Source organism: Vicugna pacos, chromosome 24, assembly GCF_048564905.1.
Source record: "Vicugna pacos chromosome 24, VicPac4, whole genome shotgun sequence".
NCBI lineage: Eukaryota > Metazoa > Chordata > Mammalia > Artiodactyla > Camelidae > Vicugna > Vicugna pacos.
Window position 1 is genome coordinate 22,209,094 of NC_133010.1, and position 17,008 is coordinate 22,226,101.

General features: G+C 34.2%; 1 protein-coding gene across 1 annotated transcript in view; it reads left to right on the forward strand.

The window, feature by feature from the left end:
• NDC80 (NDC80 kinetochore complex component) overlaps positions 1 to 17,008 on the forward strand; it is a 39,125-nt gene that overhangs the window by 1,280 nt on the left and 20,837 nt on the right. The window contains exons 2-11 of the mRNA XM_006205128.4: positions 57 to 166; positions 1,401 to 1,478; positions 3,629 to 3,752; positions 3,852 to 4,024; positions 4,712 to 4,814; positions 8,089 to 8,178; positions 10,290 to 10,383; positions 11,753 to 11,859; positions 12,602 to 12,746; positions 15,315 to 15,520. Of these exons, the coding sequence (XP_006205190.1) occupies positions 66 to 166; positions 1,401 to 1,478; positions 3,629 to 3,752; positions 3,852 to 4,024; positions 4,712 to 4,814; positions 8,089 to 8,178; positions 10,290 to 10,383; positions 11,753 to 11,859; positions 12,602 to 12,746; positions 15,315 to 15,520 (1,221 nt within the window). The 5' untranslated portion in view covers positions 57 to 65. The remainder of the gene's footprint in view (positions 1 to 56; positions 167 to 1,400; positions 1,479 to 3,628; positions 3,753 to 3,851; positions 4,025 to 4,711; positions 4,815 to 8,088; positions 8,179 to 10,289; positions 10,384 to 11,752; positions 11,860 to 12,601; positions 12,747 to 15,314; positions 15,521 to 17,008) is intronic.

A 17,008-nucleotide genomic window follows, 5' to 3' on the forward strand; every position in this document is an offset into this window, starting at 1 on the left:
TTCATGTACCATCCATGTCTGGAAAGACTTTCTTAATTCCAAATTCATGAATGCAGGTCATAAGCATGAAACGCAGCTCAGTTTCCACCGGTGGTGCTGGCCGCCTCTCTATGCAGGAATTAAGATCCCAGGACTTAAATAAACAAGGACTCCATACCCCTCAAACGTAAGTACCTCATGCCTTGATGTCTTTGAGGAAGAAATGTGTAAAGGTGGTTACTACGAAGATGTAGTGTGAGTGATGTGATGAATCGTATCTGTTCTCAGCTGTACCTAATTTGGAGTCAGTTAAGGCTAAAAGTGGACGTGTTACCAAGTGTTGTGTTTTATCTTTTCTGTTCCTTACAAAACCGCGTCCTTTGTTAGGCAATGCTTAAAGGACTACTAATTCCCCTTCAGCACTCTTTCATTCTTATTTTCCTCTTTTAGAGTTGCTTGCTTGAGCAGGTCCTGTGCAGTAACATGCAGTTTACTGAGGTGTATCCAACTAGCCAAGTTCTCGATCAGGTATCATTTGCTCGGACAATTAGCTGCAATTTAGTAGCAGCCAACAGAACACTACTTCACGCTTTTTCCAAGATTCACTGGGGGGAAAAAAAGGTGTCCAAAAGAACTTGCTATCATAAGCTGGTCTTTTCCCTGTGAGTAGTTTTCTTCCAATTAAGAGAAGGCAATTTGTAACCCATGTGAGTTGTAGCAATTGTTCTCTGTGATCACGGTACAGGTTACTTACTTACTGTTCTTAAATTACTTAGGTTTACGCAGAATGAGCCTCTACTACTCTTAGAAATTTGAAACATTTATACATATTTTCTTGTGAAACCGGCGAAATTTTTTTTTGTACTGTCACATATTACAACACCAAAAGATTTCTGCCTCCACATTGTAAAATGATTATAAATCAATAAAAAATGTTAAAAAGAAAAAAAAAGATTTCTGCCTGGAATTGTGTTAGAAGCTAAAAGGCTGCCTTTGTCAATGTTTTTGGTCTGTAATTGTTATAATATGTGTTTTTAATTGTAGCTGCATTGTAATAAAGAGTGGTCCTCAAAAGAAAAAATTTTACATGTGGCTGTCATTCTGTGATTGAAAGTATCTATTTTTAAACCTTTTCTTTTCCTTCGGAGTTATCTATAAGTGCACATATTTAAGATAATTAAAATTACAATGTAGATACGGGTTTTTTTCTACTTTCTTCCTAACATTTTAGTGTTGAAATTTATACTATGTTGTAAGCCTATCCCATTTATAATATGTATGATTGCTGCTAAAATTTTTCATGATTTTGAATTATTGTAGGTAATGGGGGAGAAGGGTTGGTTCCAATGTATTTCCAAAAATTTCTTGAACTAATATTTTTACATTTATTTTAAAGAGTTTGTTTTTTCTTTTTCTTAAAGCAAAGAGAAACCAACCTTTGGAAAGTTGAATTTAAACAAACCCACATCTGAAAGAAAAGTCTCTGCATTTGGTAAAAGGTAATGATATTTTTTATTAATTCTGATGAAGATTCTTACAGCCATGTATTGGGCTAGATGCTGTCAAAGTACAAAAAATTAGATGTCATGGTCCCTTTCAAGAGAAAGTTATAATCTAGTTTTCCTCTCTTTTAAGTGGTTAAAATGGTTATATCTGCTTTAGCTGATTCTGAAAGATACACCAACACATTCAGACCACTATTTCATTGTTACAGGTGAATACTTGATTGAAAATTCTATACATACCTTTCAGATACTGTGGGATCATAGCATTTTAAAATTAGGAACCATCATGTAGTCCAATATTTTAGTCACAGACTTTTTTTATACTCTTAAATGTTAAGGATCCCAAAGAGCTTTTATTTTGTGGGCTATATCTATTGATATTAACCATATTAGAAAGTAAAACAAAAAATTTTAATATATATTAGTTCAATTTAAAATAACAACAGCCCATTACATGTTAACATAAATAACATGCTGTCATTTTTTTTAATTTAAAAAATTTCTTTAAAAATTTTAAAAAACAAAACTCAAAACTTTTCAGTGAGAAGAGTGAGACTGATTTTCATTTTTGCAAATCTCTTTAATGTCTAGTGTAATAGAAGATAGCTAGATTCTCATATCTGCTTCTGTATTCAGTCTCTCACAATATCATACATCATGTGGTCAGCCTTGGAAAACTACACTGTACGCTCATGAGAGAATGAGAATGAAAGAGGCAAATAACAGCTTGGTTTTATTGTGAAAATAGTTTTGAACTGTCATATCCCCTAGATCACACTTTGATAACCATTGTCTCGAGTAGATCAGTGATTGCCTGGGCTGGTGGAGAGAGGGGTAAGAATTGACTGTTAAGGGTTATAAGACTTCTGAGATGATGGAAATGTTTAATATCTTGGTCATGGTAGAGATTACACAGGTATATACATTGTCAAACCTCATCAAACTGCACTTCAAACAGGTACACTTTATTCTAAGCAAATTTTACCTCAATAAAGTTAATTTTTAAAGAAATGTCTAACTCCAAAATAGAGAAAATAAACTGTTCTTCTATCTCACCAAAATAAAATACAACTTTGTTTTAAGACAAATATGTTTAATTGTTTTCAAAATATTTAGAGATGACATATTTATTACCTTATGGCATGCAAGAATTCTACCACTGAACCACCAACACTCTGCCCTATCTTATGAAAAGTCTTTGTCATGAAACCAAGTGAGACTGTTTCTGGTATTCATTTAGTTGATTAAAAAAAATAAGGCATTTTTGTAATATAACTTTCATCTCAGAGCTGAACTTCAGAGATAATGATGATAATGATTGTAAAATGTAACATTTGCTGAGCATTTTATAAGTCAGATATTGTTTCAAGTGCTATTTTATATCTCTTTTAATCAATCCTCAAAACAGCCCTGTGAGTGGATATTGCCTTCATTTTACAGATGAGGAAATTGAAGCACAGAAAAGTTAAGTAGTTTACCCAAGGTCATACCACTAGTGACAGAGACAGAGTTTTTAACCACAGACTCTGTTTCTAGACCCTATGCTCTTAAACTATAAGTTGAATGATACAGTATTTTGATTGGGAAATTCTCTTATACTTTAAAAAGATGCCTATTCATGCAGTTTTGTGTAGAATAAAAGCTGAGTCTATATAGGTATTCCTTTCATGGTTAAAAAATATTGAAGATTAAATAATAGCAGCAAATAGAAAAGTGGTTCTCAAGTGAGCAAATTCTCAGGGAGAAAATTAGCTAATTAGCTAATTGACCAGGACAGTGGCATAAGAGCGCAATCATGGAGGGGTAAATAACATGTTGAAAGAACTTAGGTTACTGAATAGATCTGGAGAATGATTGGTGCAGGAGATCTAGTGGACTCGAGATGCACATTCTTAGAAGACGATGTATGTGTTACATGTGCAAAGCACAGAAGCATATTTTTCTTCCTACCTCATTTTATACTTTACTCTTAATTATTTGCTCTTTTTTCTCTGTTTTGAATAAGAGAATTATGTTTAAAAAACTAAAGAATTGAACTTTAATGTTTGATGCTGATGTTAAAATATAAAATCGCCTTAAAATAATACAGGTTTAACCACAGAAGGAAATCGTTTTTGACTGACTTTTTAAAAATATGTTTCCAGGACTAGTGGGCATGGATCTCGGAATAGTCAATTTGGTATATTTTCCACTTCTGAAAAAATCAAGGACCCAAGACCACTTAATGACAAAGCATTCATTCAGCAATGTATTCGACAACTCTGTGAGGTATTTTATAATTTTAAATATTCTAAATTGTGAGAATTTTCTTAAGTATTTCCAATAATTTTTGTATTATAAAATGATGTTTCATGAAAATTATTGTAGTTTCTTTCAGAAAATGGTTATGCATATAGTGTATCCATGAAATCTCTACAAGCTCCTTCTGTTAAAGACTTCCTGAAGATCTTCACTTTTCTTTATGGCTTCCTATGCCCTTCGTATGAACTTCCTGACACCAAGTTTGAAGAAGAGGTTCCAAGAATCTTTAAAGATCTTGGGTTTGTATGTTATAGTTCTCATTAACCTAGAAAGATTGTTGGGACATAGAGAACAAAACTGAATAAATGTGTAAAGATTTTGAGTTAGAGATATATTTTAAGATGGTCACAGTGGGCAGCATATGCAAGATGAATTGAAAAGGCGAAAAGACAACTATTTGGAGATTATCATTGAACTACAGATGCTAGATCATAGAAGCCCTCAACTACTGATGTGCCGAGGAATGGAGAAGACAGACTGGATACCACAGATTTTATAGAAACAGAACAAGATTGAAGGCCTAGTGAAAATGGGATGAGATAAAGTCCAAAAAGGCCTGTGTGTAATAAACACAGAGGAAGAAATAGATTTCAGGATGAGAAATACATACTTGTGGTTTGTTTGGGGTACACTGGAGTTGAGGGAACAAACAATCTTTGAGGAGAGAAGGCCAGCATATTGGTTATAAATCAAGTTCTGCAGCGTAGGGGATATATGTAAAAAGTAATCTGCAGAGAAGAAACAAAAAAATACACTAAATCATTTGAGATTAAGATGACTAAGGAGATAATCTCAACAAATATCTTCTAAACAAGTCAAGATTGTTGGCATATATGTGGAATTTATTTGTGTGTAACTTTTTGCTTAATTTAGCCATTATTTTTACAAGATTAACATACCAGCTTATTTTTTCTGATGTTTCATAGGTATCCTTTTGCATTATCCAAAAGCTCCATGTATACAGTGGGGGCCCCTCATACGTGGCCTCACATTGTGGCAGCCTTGATTTGGCTAATAGACTGCATCAAGGTATTTGGTTTCTCATTTTAAATATATTTGATTTCTCATTTTAAGCATATACATAGGAAAACAACAAAACCCACAATAAAACAATAAGTCAGTAGGAATTTCCCCTGTAACATTTGGTTTCTTCTCTTGTTTATTTAAAGTCTATATTTACTGCAAAAAGTTTGGAAAATACAGAAAAGCATAAACTCATAATCCCACAATTTAGAGACAACAACTTAAAACATTTCCTGAGATGTAGTTTTAAAAGTGCATTCTTGCTTTGCAAATCATGTGTATTTTTTAAATTTCTGATAAATGTTGACAAATTTCCCTCCAGAAAAGGTGCATCAGTTAAAATTTCAAACATGGGCGGGGAGGATATAGCTCAGTGGTAGAGTGCATGCTTAGCATACTTGAGGTCCTGAGTTCAATCCCCAGTACCTCCATTAAAATAAATAAACAAACAAACCTAATTACCTCCCGCCTTAAAAAAAAAAAACAAAAAACTCAACCATGTCTGAGAATACCCATTTTCCTACATTTTAAGCATTTTTGTATTAAAATCTTTACCCATTTGGGAGGTGGAAGAGTAAATTGCTTTAATGTATTATTAAAGTGAGTATGTTTTTGTGTGGTTTATCATTATCAGTGCTATTTCTTATAACTTTCTGGTGTGTACTTTTTTGGCTGATTTTCTCTTTCATTATTTGTTTCTCCTATTAATTTAAGCCTTTATGTATTGAACTCCTTATATATTAAGCTTATCAATGTTTTTAAGAATTGACATGACAAGCAAAAACGTAATTTTTTCATACCTGCATTTTTTAAGCCTGAATATTTTTCACAGTTATTATAACTGTCTATTCATGTCTTTTGCCTTTTTTCTTGTTTATTTGCAAGAGCACCTTTTTATGTCAAAAATAATTGATTGTGGAAATAAGCTTTTATAGATAAGCTGCAAATATTTTTGTCATCTTTTTCCTTTTGATTTATATGCTGTATTTTTATTGTTTAGAAATGTAGATTTTTATCTAGTCTAATGCAGTCTCTTCCTTTTATAGTTTCTGAGTTTCCTGCCCCACTTAGTGCTAGAATTTTTAAAACTAACACTGTCCCCTGACATTCTCTTGGGCATCAGCAAGCCCTTTACTAAATGTAGGCAGGCATTGGGTAGATGGATTTTGACTCAGAGACGTACTGGTACATTCAGTACCACCCATTTTCAAGACAGGAGTAGAAATCCAATGCCATAGTTCATTCCTACAAGTTAAGTATTATTGAACTTTATGTATAACATTTATGCATTCAATTTGTCTCTCCTCACTGATACCCTTGGACATTCGGTAACCACCTCAGACCAAATACCCCTATTGTCATTAGAGCACTTTACCTTTGTTTGCTTAAGCAGCTTAGGTCATCTTTATGTGGTTGGGAGATAGCATTTCCACACGATCCAGGAGCTGCTGTATGGAGTGCCTGCTTGGCTTCTGTCAGGGATGGACGTCTTGGGATGCCTCCAAGTGTTATATAGGTTGAAATCCCCTCCTTATCTTGATTTGCTTAAGATGGTGGGAAAAACTACTGGCTTTTGTATTTTAATTTTATATCCTGGAACTTGACTGAATTTGTTGATAAGACCTAACAGTTTTTTTGAGGGGTCTTTAAGATTTTCTCTATATAAAACCATGTCATCTACAAATAGAGATAATTTTGCTTCTTCCTTTCCAATTCTGATGCCTTTTATTTCTTTTTCTTGCCTGGCTAGGACTTCCAGTACTCTGTTAAATAAAAATGGCAACAGTAGGCATCCCTTTCTTGTCACTGATCTTAAAGTATCAGCTTTGAGCTTTTCACCATTGAGTACAATGTTAGCTGTGGGCTTGTCATATATTGGCTTTATTATGTGGAGGTGCATTTCCTCTATACACAGTTTGGGAGTTTTTATTAAGAAGGGATATTGAGTAGTGGTATTATATTAGGAAAGCCACCTTTAGCTAAAAAAAAATGATTACTCAAATCCATATTTCTGGTTATCTCTATACAATTTCAGGTTGAAACTATTTTCACCTTACCTTCTTCTCAGTTGAAGAACTTTTAGTTCCTATGGTAAGAGTCTTTCCTATAGTTCTTGGGGATCCGTTTGTCCTTGTGTAAGGCTCTCCTTGAACCTTGCAGAGTAGCAAGAGTTTTCACAAGGATCTTTGACAAAGCAACATGAACTCTATATTTATCTACCATGTTGACAAGGCAGAAGATTCTGTTCTTCATCTTGGGCTCTGCCCTACATGTCTTTCAGACTTAATTAAGTTTGATTTTCACTTGAGGCCTTGTTAAAGGAAGAAGAAGTAAAGGGTAAGTTCATAGAGCTTGCCTACATCCACCCTAGATATACAGAAAGTATTATGAGTGCCTTTGGAATAGGAAAGAAGCAGATAGGACAGGCAACTTCAGACTGAAGACAGTATTCCCACTCAGAAATCCTATATATGCAAGTCCTAGGGTAAGAAAATTTAATGACACATTTTCAGCAGAAACCATGTTGTTCTCTTATACACCTAATGCGTAGTCCTTTTTTTAGAGCTTAGTATTCATCTAAATATACATTTATATCTTTACATTTTATAGCAGTTTCATTTAAATTTAACAATTTTATTTTTGAAAGGTTCTATTTTTAAAACAAGTTATAAAAACGGGTGTTCCAAAATAGAATTTCTGTTCCTTAAAAGCCTTAAGGCATTCTCCTTTAGCTTGTTAATTATAAACATCTGAATGTTTTGCTGTAATTCATTACCTGTTATCACTTTCAAGCTTAAACATTTACATTTCTGAAGACTTTATATTGTAAAATTCAATCTAAAGTTCAAATTTATACATTCTGAAGGGGTCAGTGGATAACATTTGAATACCAAAATTGAGTTCATATAGAAGAGAAATATTATTTGTTCATCTTTAATGTAGTTCTGTTTTGGGTTCTCAGGGTTGCATTAAAATGTATGTATTTGCTCTCAATGGGTTAAAAATAGTGTAAATGATAATCATTTTTTTCTCTGTAGAATAGAACTAAATATGGAGCTGATTCTTTTTTTTAATCCTAAGGGATTCAGCTACTAAAAAATCAAAAGAATTGTATTTTAAGGTTTAAAAGAATAACCTTTCAAGAGACTTTCAGTCATGCAATAATATAAATGCTTCTGAAAATGACACTAAAAACAAATTTGACAAAACATGAATGCTGCTGTGTTTTCTTCATAAACTTAATCAATTTAATGTTGATTAATGTTTATGTTCTAAATAGTTACATACTGCCATGAAAGAAAACTCACCTTTATTTGATGATGGACAGCCTTGGGGAGAAGAAACTGAAGATGGAATTATGCATAATAAGGTACCTTACATTACCATAGAGTTATCTTAATATTATTAACTAAATGTGTCATTATTGAAATTAATATATTCTTTGGTAGAACTTGTCTTTTTTGCTCATGAAAATCTTCTGAAATTGATTTTTTGAAATATTAGTCAGTGGATTTACTCTTGGCATCACATTGTAATTTCCTAAAATTAACAAGGCACAGAAATTTGAAAATGTTAAGTAAGTAAAAAAAGGCAAGGCAATTGGAATTAAATCATGTTACTATTACATGTATAGATGTAGTAATTCTTTTTCTTCCCTATCTTTTAGAGTGAAAATAACAATACTGGCATCATTATTTTAATAAAATATTTTGTCAACACGAAGGATAGAAGACTGAGTCTTAAAATAGATGGCATGTGGATTTTTTGTTTTGTTTTGGCCGTTTTAGTTAGACATATTGCCACTTGGAGTTCCCACTTTGAAAATTGATTGAGATAGAAGTAAATAGATGGTCTAAATTGGTTCCCAGCCCATACTTTATTGGAGCCTAAACTATGCAACTAAACCCACCCTATTTCCTAAAATACACAAATTATATATCCAAATGGAGCAAACACCAACTTCAAGGAATAAATTTATAATATTGAGATTAAACATTAATGTCCCCTAGCATATACCAGTTACTATGCAGATCCCTGAGCATCTTAATTCTGATCTTCACTCTTTGGAACATTTGTCAGGAAAAAAACCCCATCTTTTATTACTACTTGGGAAATAGTTCAAAGATGCATTAACTGATTAGCATGGTATTATTGTTTTTTTTTTCTTCTTCTTCTTCTTTTTAAACAAAAAATAACCATGCCCCTTTAACTTCATCAGTGATCCTTGCTGGTGAAGCCTTTGATCCTCTTGAGAGAATTCTCCCTTGTTGCAATATGTGTACTGGACTAGATTTATTTGTACCTCAGTTTTCACCCCCCAAAAATTATAACACCTGGTAAATTATTAAATATTAAATTTCTTGATATTCATCCTAAAAATTAAACCAGTAAAAATTATTCTTGCTATTTTAGCTGTTATTTCAGATGACAATATATAGAGAAGCACTTTGGAAACTATAAAGTGCTGTTTTTTATTTAATTTTAAATTAAAAATTAATTTTAAATTTAATTTAAGAGTTATCAATGTATCCACCTCCACCAGATTTTGAGCCTCAGCTTTGTGGGTCCAGAAATTCATCTTTGTTTTTTACTTTAATCTGCAAAATCAAAATTGACCAAGCTTAAGGAAACTGATTCACTCTTACTAAATTCACATCTGAAGAAGAATGAAGATGAATTCATTTACCATCAGTGATACATCTTTCCAGTTACAGGGAAAGCATACTGCCTATTCAGGGTACCCCTTCCATATCAACCAAGTAATAAGAAGGTTGCTTAGTAAGCAGAGGATCATTGCAAAGGGAATTGGTTTGTCTTGAGGGATGTTTACTTCATCTAGGCTAAGGAAAATTCTGATCAGCCATTCTTGCCTCCCACAAAGTACGCATCCTCAGTGACCAAAACACTTTGTACCTGCAAATTAGTGTTATTTTCTCTTGGATAAATGTTGAGTGCTAATATTCTACTGTTTAGAGCTCTACTAACCATGCCGTTTTTTTAGCTTGAAGTTAAAGTGTAAACCATAGCCTTTATTAATTACGTTCTGGTTTTCACAACTGTACCTTGTCAGTTTAATTGGACTTAAATGGTCAGCAATTTAAGTTTTTCATAAGGCAGATTATCCTTAAAGATGCTTAAGTTTGTGCATTTTATGTTGAATTATATTTATTAATAAGCTTCCTTGTCTGACCTTCTCAAAATTCTGAAGATATGGGTCTTTTGCTGTTTACTAAATATCACCTTTATCCAACTGTAAGTGTTCTTTTCATCCTCGTTACTCACATTAGAAGTAGTGGACGGAGTAAATCTGTGCATTGTAATTAATGCTATTTCCTAGGTTTGTGTCTCATTTAGGAGTTCATATAACTACTTAGTATTCTTGACTTTTTTTTAATTCAAATTTAAATTTCCACTTAGAAAAGTGCGATAAACTAACCAGAGAATCATGATTTTGTTTTTAAATCTACTGAACCCAATTAGTTGTTTTTGGACTACACCATAAAATGCTATGAGAGTTTCATGACTGGTGCTGACAGCTTTGAAGAGATGAATGCAGAGTTGCAGTCAAAGCTGAGTAAGTGTTCTCATTCCTAGTGTATTTGCGTTGAGTCATTTAACTCTGCTCAAGGAGTTGTAGCTTACCTTACCGTGCCCAATGTTTATAGGAGCTACTCACTTTAAATGCATTCAGTTGCCTCCTGATTTTTATCAAAGCTGTTTCTTGGGTGGAAAGAAGTAAAGGTTAAGATGAAAGAATACTGATTTTGGAGTCAGACCCAAGGCATAACCCCTTACTGGCTATGTGACCTTAACAAACTACTTAATATGTCTTAACAAGGTTTTGCAGGATTAGATGGCCGGGTTTATAAAATATCAAACATACTACTAAGAGTACAAAAGATAATCAGCAAGTTTTATTCTCCTTGGGGGGTCATATCCCTGTGATATCTTTGCTTTACTATTTTAGAAATTAAAGTACCAATTAGCCGGGAGTTCTATGATGTCTTTCAAAATTTGTGTCAGAAAGTTAACAGCCCATTATATTTCCAAAGAAAGAGATTATTTTTTTCACTCAATATAATCTAGTGATATTCAGTCTTTACTGGCTAACATTAAAATGTTTCAGAGGTATTATTTTACATTGTTGTTCCTTTTATTGTAATAGTCCTGTATATAATGCCAGAGTGGAGGGTAAAATAGATGAGTTTAAGGTGTGTAAAGCTATTCTCCGATGACTATGGAATCAATCGAAATAGGAGAATATCACCCTGCCACTATTAGCACAAATAGTGAAAGCATTCTCTTACATTCCTATGGGACATACCTTCCTGAAAAATAACCAGGACAATTTCAGCTTGTCCACATGAGAAAGGGAGCAAGTAATTGATGGATGTTGGGTTTTTTTAAAGAGAAAAATTTGTAGTGATCTAATACCAAAAGCACCTAGTGAGTTCTTTGATATTTATGTTGTAATTAATTAGTCATATAAATTATATTCATTTATTCAAACAATGTTATATTCCTACTGTGTGCCAGCCACCATTTAGGCACCGAGGATACAGTAATGAATAAGATTTTTTTTAATCCCTATTATGCTGTAAACCTGAAATTACTCTAAAAAAATAAAATCTATTAATAAAAAATAAATAAACAATAACTCCCTGGCCTTATGAGCTTACATTCTATTAGGTAATAGTCAAATGAACAACTATAAGTCAGATGGTAAGAGTGCTATGGAGGAAAATGAAGTAGGGTAGGGAGGTGGGGTGTGTACTGGACTAAAGTGGACGGGTTGCCATTTTACAGACAGTAGGATGTCCCTCACAGAAAGTGTTTTGAGTAGAGACCAGAGGAAGTGAGGGAGAGAGCAATGGTAAAAACCTGCAGAAGAATTTTGTAGGCAAATTTGAGACCTTATGAATGTACTGAGTTTTTTTTTCCAGAGGATTTATTTAATGTCGATGCTTCCAAGTTGGAATCATTAGCAGCAAAAAACAGAGCACTGAATGAGCAAATTGCAAGACTGGAACAAGAAAGAGAAAAAGAACCGGTTAGTAAACATGCTTATCTTCAGTAGACTTACATACTCCCTTATACTCTTGGGTCTCCTTAGAGAACACCGGCTGTTTCTTTATGTATTTTTTTAAAGATATTAACAAAATAAGCTTCTTAAAGGTTAAATTTTTTACATAGGACAGAAGTCCCAATGAAAACATGCTTGGTTTCCCTAGAGCTTTGTTTTCCCTCATGACCTATCAGTCTTGGACTAATGGTGTTCAGAATATGATGAAAGAGTCTTACCTATTTACATAAGAGCAAAAAGATCTTTAGAACAAGGTCCCCATGTTATATACCTCTAGGGAGCACTACTGAAACTTACAAGAGGCCCTGAGTTTTAAAGTTAGTGGAGACAGAATGTTAGTAAGTGGGTTTGTATCATTTATTGTATCCTAAGGGCTTTCAAAAGCTAAATGATAATATCCAGATGTCTAATTTTGTGTATTATGTTACTGAAGCCCCTAGAATAAAATACCAGATTTTAAATGTTTGTGCTTTTTCATTCTGGCGCTTGACTTTGTCTGTCCCAAACTGACTTGTGAAAAGTATATCTTCTTATTTGGATAATAACAGTAAATAACTGTTTTTAGTTTTTTTGATACCCTCTAAAAGTGAAAAGAAAACTTTATTTACCTTTCTTTAAGGTGAATTTAAATTATATTGCTTTATTTTCAAGTAAGGTATGGAATGATTATTGATGAGAATAACTAATTTCATGTTCTTTTCTTGTGAAGAATCGTCTAGAGTCATTGAGAAAACTGAAAGCTTCCTTACAAGCAGATGTTCAAAAATATCAGGCATACATGAGCAATTTGGAGTCTCATTCAGCCATTCTTGACCAGAAATTGAATGGTCTCGATGAAGAAATTTCTAGAGTAGGTAAGCACAACTAATGCTGAAAGAGGTCCTTCAGACTGGGATGGGGACCTGCGTGGGATTTAACACATAATGAGACAGCTTTGTTACCGGTATCTTTTTGCCTCTGGTGGTAAATGACTATAGAAGGCTACCAAGTTTTTCGTGACTTCTGTATTAATTTTCTGATGCTTCTGTAACAAATTGTCACAAACTTGGTGGCTTAAAACAACAGAAATGTATTCACTCACAAAAGTCTAGAAGTCAGAAATCCAACAGGGCCACACTTCCTCCAAGGACTCTGGGGGAGAATCCATTCCTTGCCTCTTCCAAATTCTGGTGTCTGATGGCATTCCTGAGATTGTGGCCATGTCATTCCAATCTCTGCCTCCATCCTCACATTGCTTTCCCTGTGCGTATGTCTCTCTTCTATGTTAATTTTTCTCTGCCTCCATTTTTTAAGGACATTTATGATGGTATTTAGGGCCCACCTCAATAATCCAGGGTAATTTCCTCATCTCAAAATACTTAATTACATCGGTGAAGACACCTTTTCCACATAAGGTAATTCCAGGGACTAGATTAGGACTTCACATCTTTGGGTGGCCATTATTCAACCTACTACACCTTCTAACATGTTTTCAGGCCACCTGACTTTTTGAAGCCAAGAAGGACCTAACCTAAGAACATATGCTACCTGAATATAAATAGATCTTCTATTCCACCTTGTGATTAATAAGCCATATTTTTAAATCCCTACTGGCCTCAGCCTGCTATAATTGCCTTATTCTCTATCACTGAACTACTCAGCACCTTAAACTGATTGAAAATAAGATGAAAAGACGCTAGTCCTACAAAAGCCCAATTAAAGAAAGCTGGTTAATATTTTGTGTGCTTCTAACCTTGTTTTCATAAGCATATATAGATCTTAATCATGAAAGTCTGCAAATACTGTGGCACATGAATTGATTGACACTTCTGTGGTGCCAGAAAGAGATAAAGAAGGATATCTACACATCACAGAGCCATTAGACGGCAGTTTACAAAATAAATAACTATATGGATGTACTATACTATTTTCCCAAGTCTTTGCCTGCTTCAGTTTTATTCTTTAAGGGTTTTGCAGGCTGTGTCTGTCTCACGTAGGAATTGTGTAGATAGTTCTTAGGATATTTGATTTAACTCTTAGTCTATGGAATATTGATCATCTGCCAAATCAAGGACAATAATTTTCTGGAGTGTTTGCTAAATTGGTTTATTTTTTTCCAAATAAGTCTGATTACATATATTAGCTTTGCTCTAAACCAACTCTTTAAATAGTTTACACTTGACCCCTAATGTTTGTTCTCCATGATAACAAGGAACCATAGACTAATTTCTTATTATAGCAGTGTTTGTAATGCAATTAAATCAATTCTTTTTAATATTAATAATTTATCTTCCTTATTGGTATTTAACCTAGAGAATTTTCATCCTTCCTACTTATGAGAATCTTTTTCCAGGAATTACAAACTGGGTAGGTGAGAAAGAAATACTTCAGAAATCATTTGCCATTGCAGAGTGATTTAGTTTGAGACAATAATTTGATAACTATTATCCTAAGATGTTTTTATTCTGAGTATTTTAACCTTCTTGACTGTTTAAAGCCTTTCATGGCCAAGAGTGAATGAGACGTATTTAAACTATAGATATTATACATTGTGGCTTTTTGGGTACAGATTCCTGTAAATAAGTGTATGAAGTTATACTTAAACCAACTGCTAATTTTTTTTGAACTCAGATCTAGAGCTCCCCAACTACAGTGCTATGAAACGAATCATAACCAAGCCAAGACCTTGATCCTGTCAGCCCTCAGGATGGTTCTCTTGGCCCCTTTGATCATGAGGACCCTCATCCATTTGTCCCAACCTGCTTAAAAATACTCTCATACTCTTTACTAGCTATGAGTCACAAAATGTTGGAATCACTCTTCTATATAACCGCAAATATTTTAAATTTGATAACTTTTCTTCCTCTTTCATAATCTTTGCTGTTTGTATGTACCATATTCTCTTGGTACAGTGTAATCATTCATGGTTATAAATTTTAGTAACACAAGAACCTAACCACTATCGTTACTTAGTATCTGATGAAAGCACTGAAAATATCAGTGAACTAAGTATAATAAATGATGTATGCTTACATAAGTATTTTTTGTTTATGAAAAACTTGTGGGTTTTCCGCCTTATTGCAGAGAATCTTGCAGGAGTATTAAAACACCTTAACTGTACAGTAACAGACTCTCTTAAGTCAAACAATTCTTAGTCATAATCATTATGTGTGGGGCCATTTTTTTTTAATACAGCACTTTCTGGAAACCATAGCAAGCCAATAGGGGAATAAGGTTCTAACATAAAACTTTAATTGCATCATGTTCCGAGAATGTTATTAACAAAGTGAAATCAAACAGAATTATCCAAAAAAAAGAAAAGAAAAATATACGCATAACTAACTTGGAAGTTTAGACATCTTAATGAACTCTGTTAAATAGTGGCCTCAGTTTCTTTGTAGGAATTGAGGGAACTTAAGAAATTTTTTCTTTTTTCAATGCAGAGCTGGAATGTGAAACAATGAAACAGGAGAATTCTCGACTACAGAATATTGTTGATAACCAGAAGTACTCAGTTGCAGACATTGAGAGAATAAATCATGAAAGAAATGAATTGCAGCAGACCATTAACAAATTAACCAAGGACCTGGAGGCGGAACAGCAGCAGTTGTGGAATGAGGAGTTGAAATATGCCCGAGGCAAAGAGGCGGTATGTCATGCCCTTCCCAGAGTGGCAACTCTTCAGAACTTACCTCTGTAAACGTCTATCCCAGTTAAGAAGAACTGAGTGGGTAGGATAAATTGCCTGCTGAGGTACAGTGTTTTAGCACTGACATTTTACTAAAAGTACACTCCCCTTTATGTCAATTCAGCAACCCCCCCAATGTCTCAGTCATGTTTAAGGTAGCCTGTATTTTCTAACAGTGAACCAGTAAATAAGCAAAAAGTCTCTAAGGCTATGAAAATAACTTTCATAAATCCCATGCCTTTTATTCTAGAAGTGAATACGAGTCACTTCTTCATTTACCTACTCACCACTCAAACATTTATTTAATATCTACAGGGTGCCACTTACCATGCTGGGCCTAGAGGAAAGAGAAAAAGACGTAAGACTCCCCCCTTAAGAAACTTCCAATCTAGTTGATATTTTTAGCCACAAGGTCAGACCTCTAACAGATGCTTGCACAGCATACTGAGGAAGCAGAGTATACCTAACCCAGATTTGGTGTGCATGATGTGGGGAGATGGGTGGCAGTGGTTTTTAGAAAGGCTTCCTTGAAGAGGTAACACCTAAACATAGCCAGCAAACTAAGAAGTATATGGGAAAGCTCAGGGAGAAAAATTGCATGATGCACTCTGGTGTCCCAAGCTTTTCTTATGGTTGGAGCTTAATAGCAAGGGGCGGGGGCATATTGCAAATAATGAAAGTCAACAGATAAGCGCAGATCAGACAGTGAAATTCTTTTTCATGTTTAGAAGTTTGAACTTTATCCTGAAAGCTCCAAGAGGCTCTTAAAATTTTTAAATAGATAAGCTCATATTTCAGAAAGATCTCATATTTGATACTGTGAAAAATGGAAAGAAGGAAGCAAAACAGTCAGATAAGGATCTGTAGCAGTGAAGTGGTGAGAAATTAAAAGCTGAATTTAGATAATGCTAGTGGAGATGCAAAGAAATGGGTGGATTCTGACTGACTACTTTAGGATGTAGAGTGAATAAGACTTGGTGAAAGAAAGGGGAGCAGTCCCCGGTGTCTGGCTTGGGTGATGGAGCAATGGCACCCCCAACTAGGGCTTAGAGGAGAAGTTGCCGGTCAGGAATGAGGATGGTACGCTGGACCTGTTGTGTCCAGAGGGCATCCAAATAAAAATCTCAAGCAGGCTCTTTGATATAGTCTGGACCTCAGCATAAAATATCTGGGTTTGCAATGTAGATTTGTTAAAAATCAGTATATATTGTCATTGAAGCCGCAAGGTAGATGAATTCAACAAGGGAAGAATGCAAAGGAAGAAGACAGAACCCTGGGAACACCAGCATCTTAGAGTAGACAAAGGCCCCTTAAGACAGGTCTGAAAGGAAATAGGACTAGCCAGAGAGGTCAACAGACTGGTAGCTGAGAGAAGAAAGTTAGGAAGGAATGAACAGTGTCAAATACAATGAAAGGATTCAAAAGTTTGTCAGATTCAGTAACAGCAGT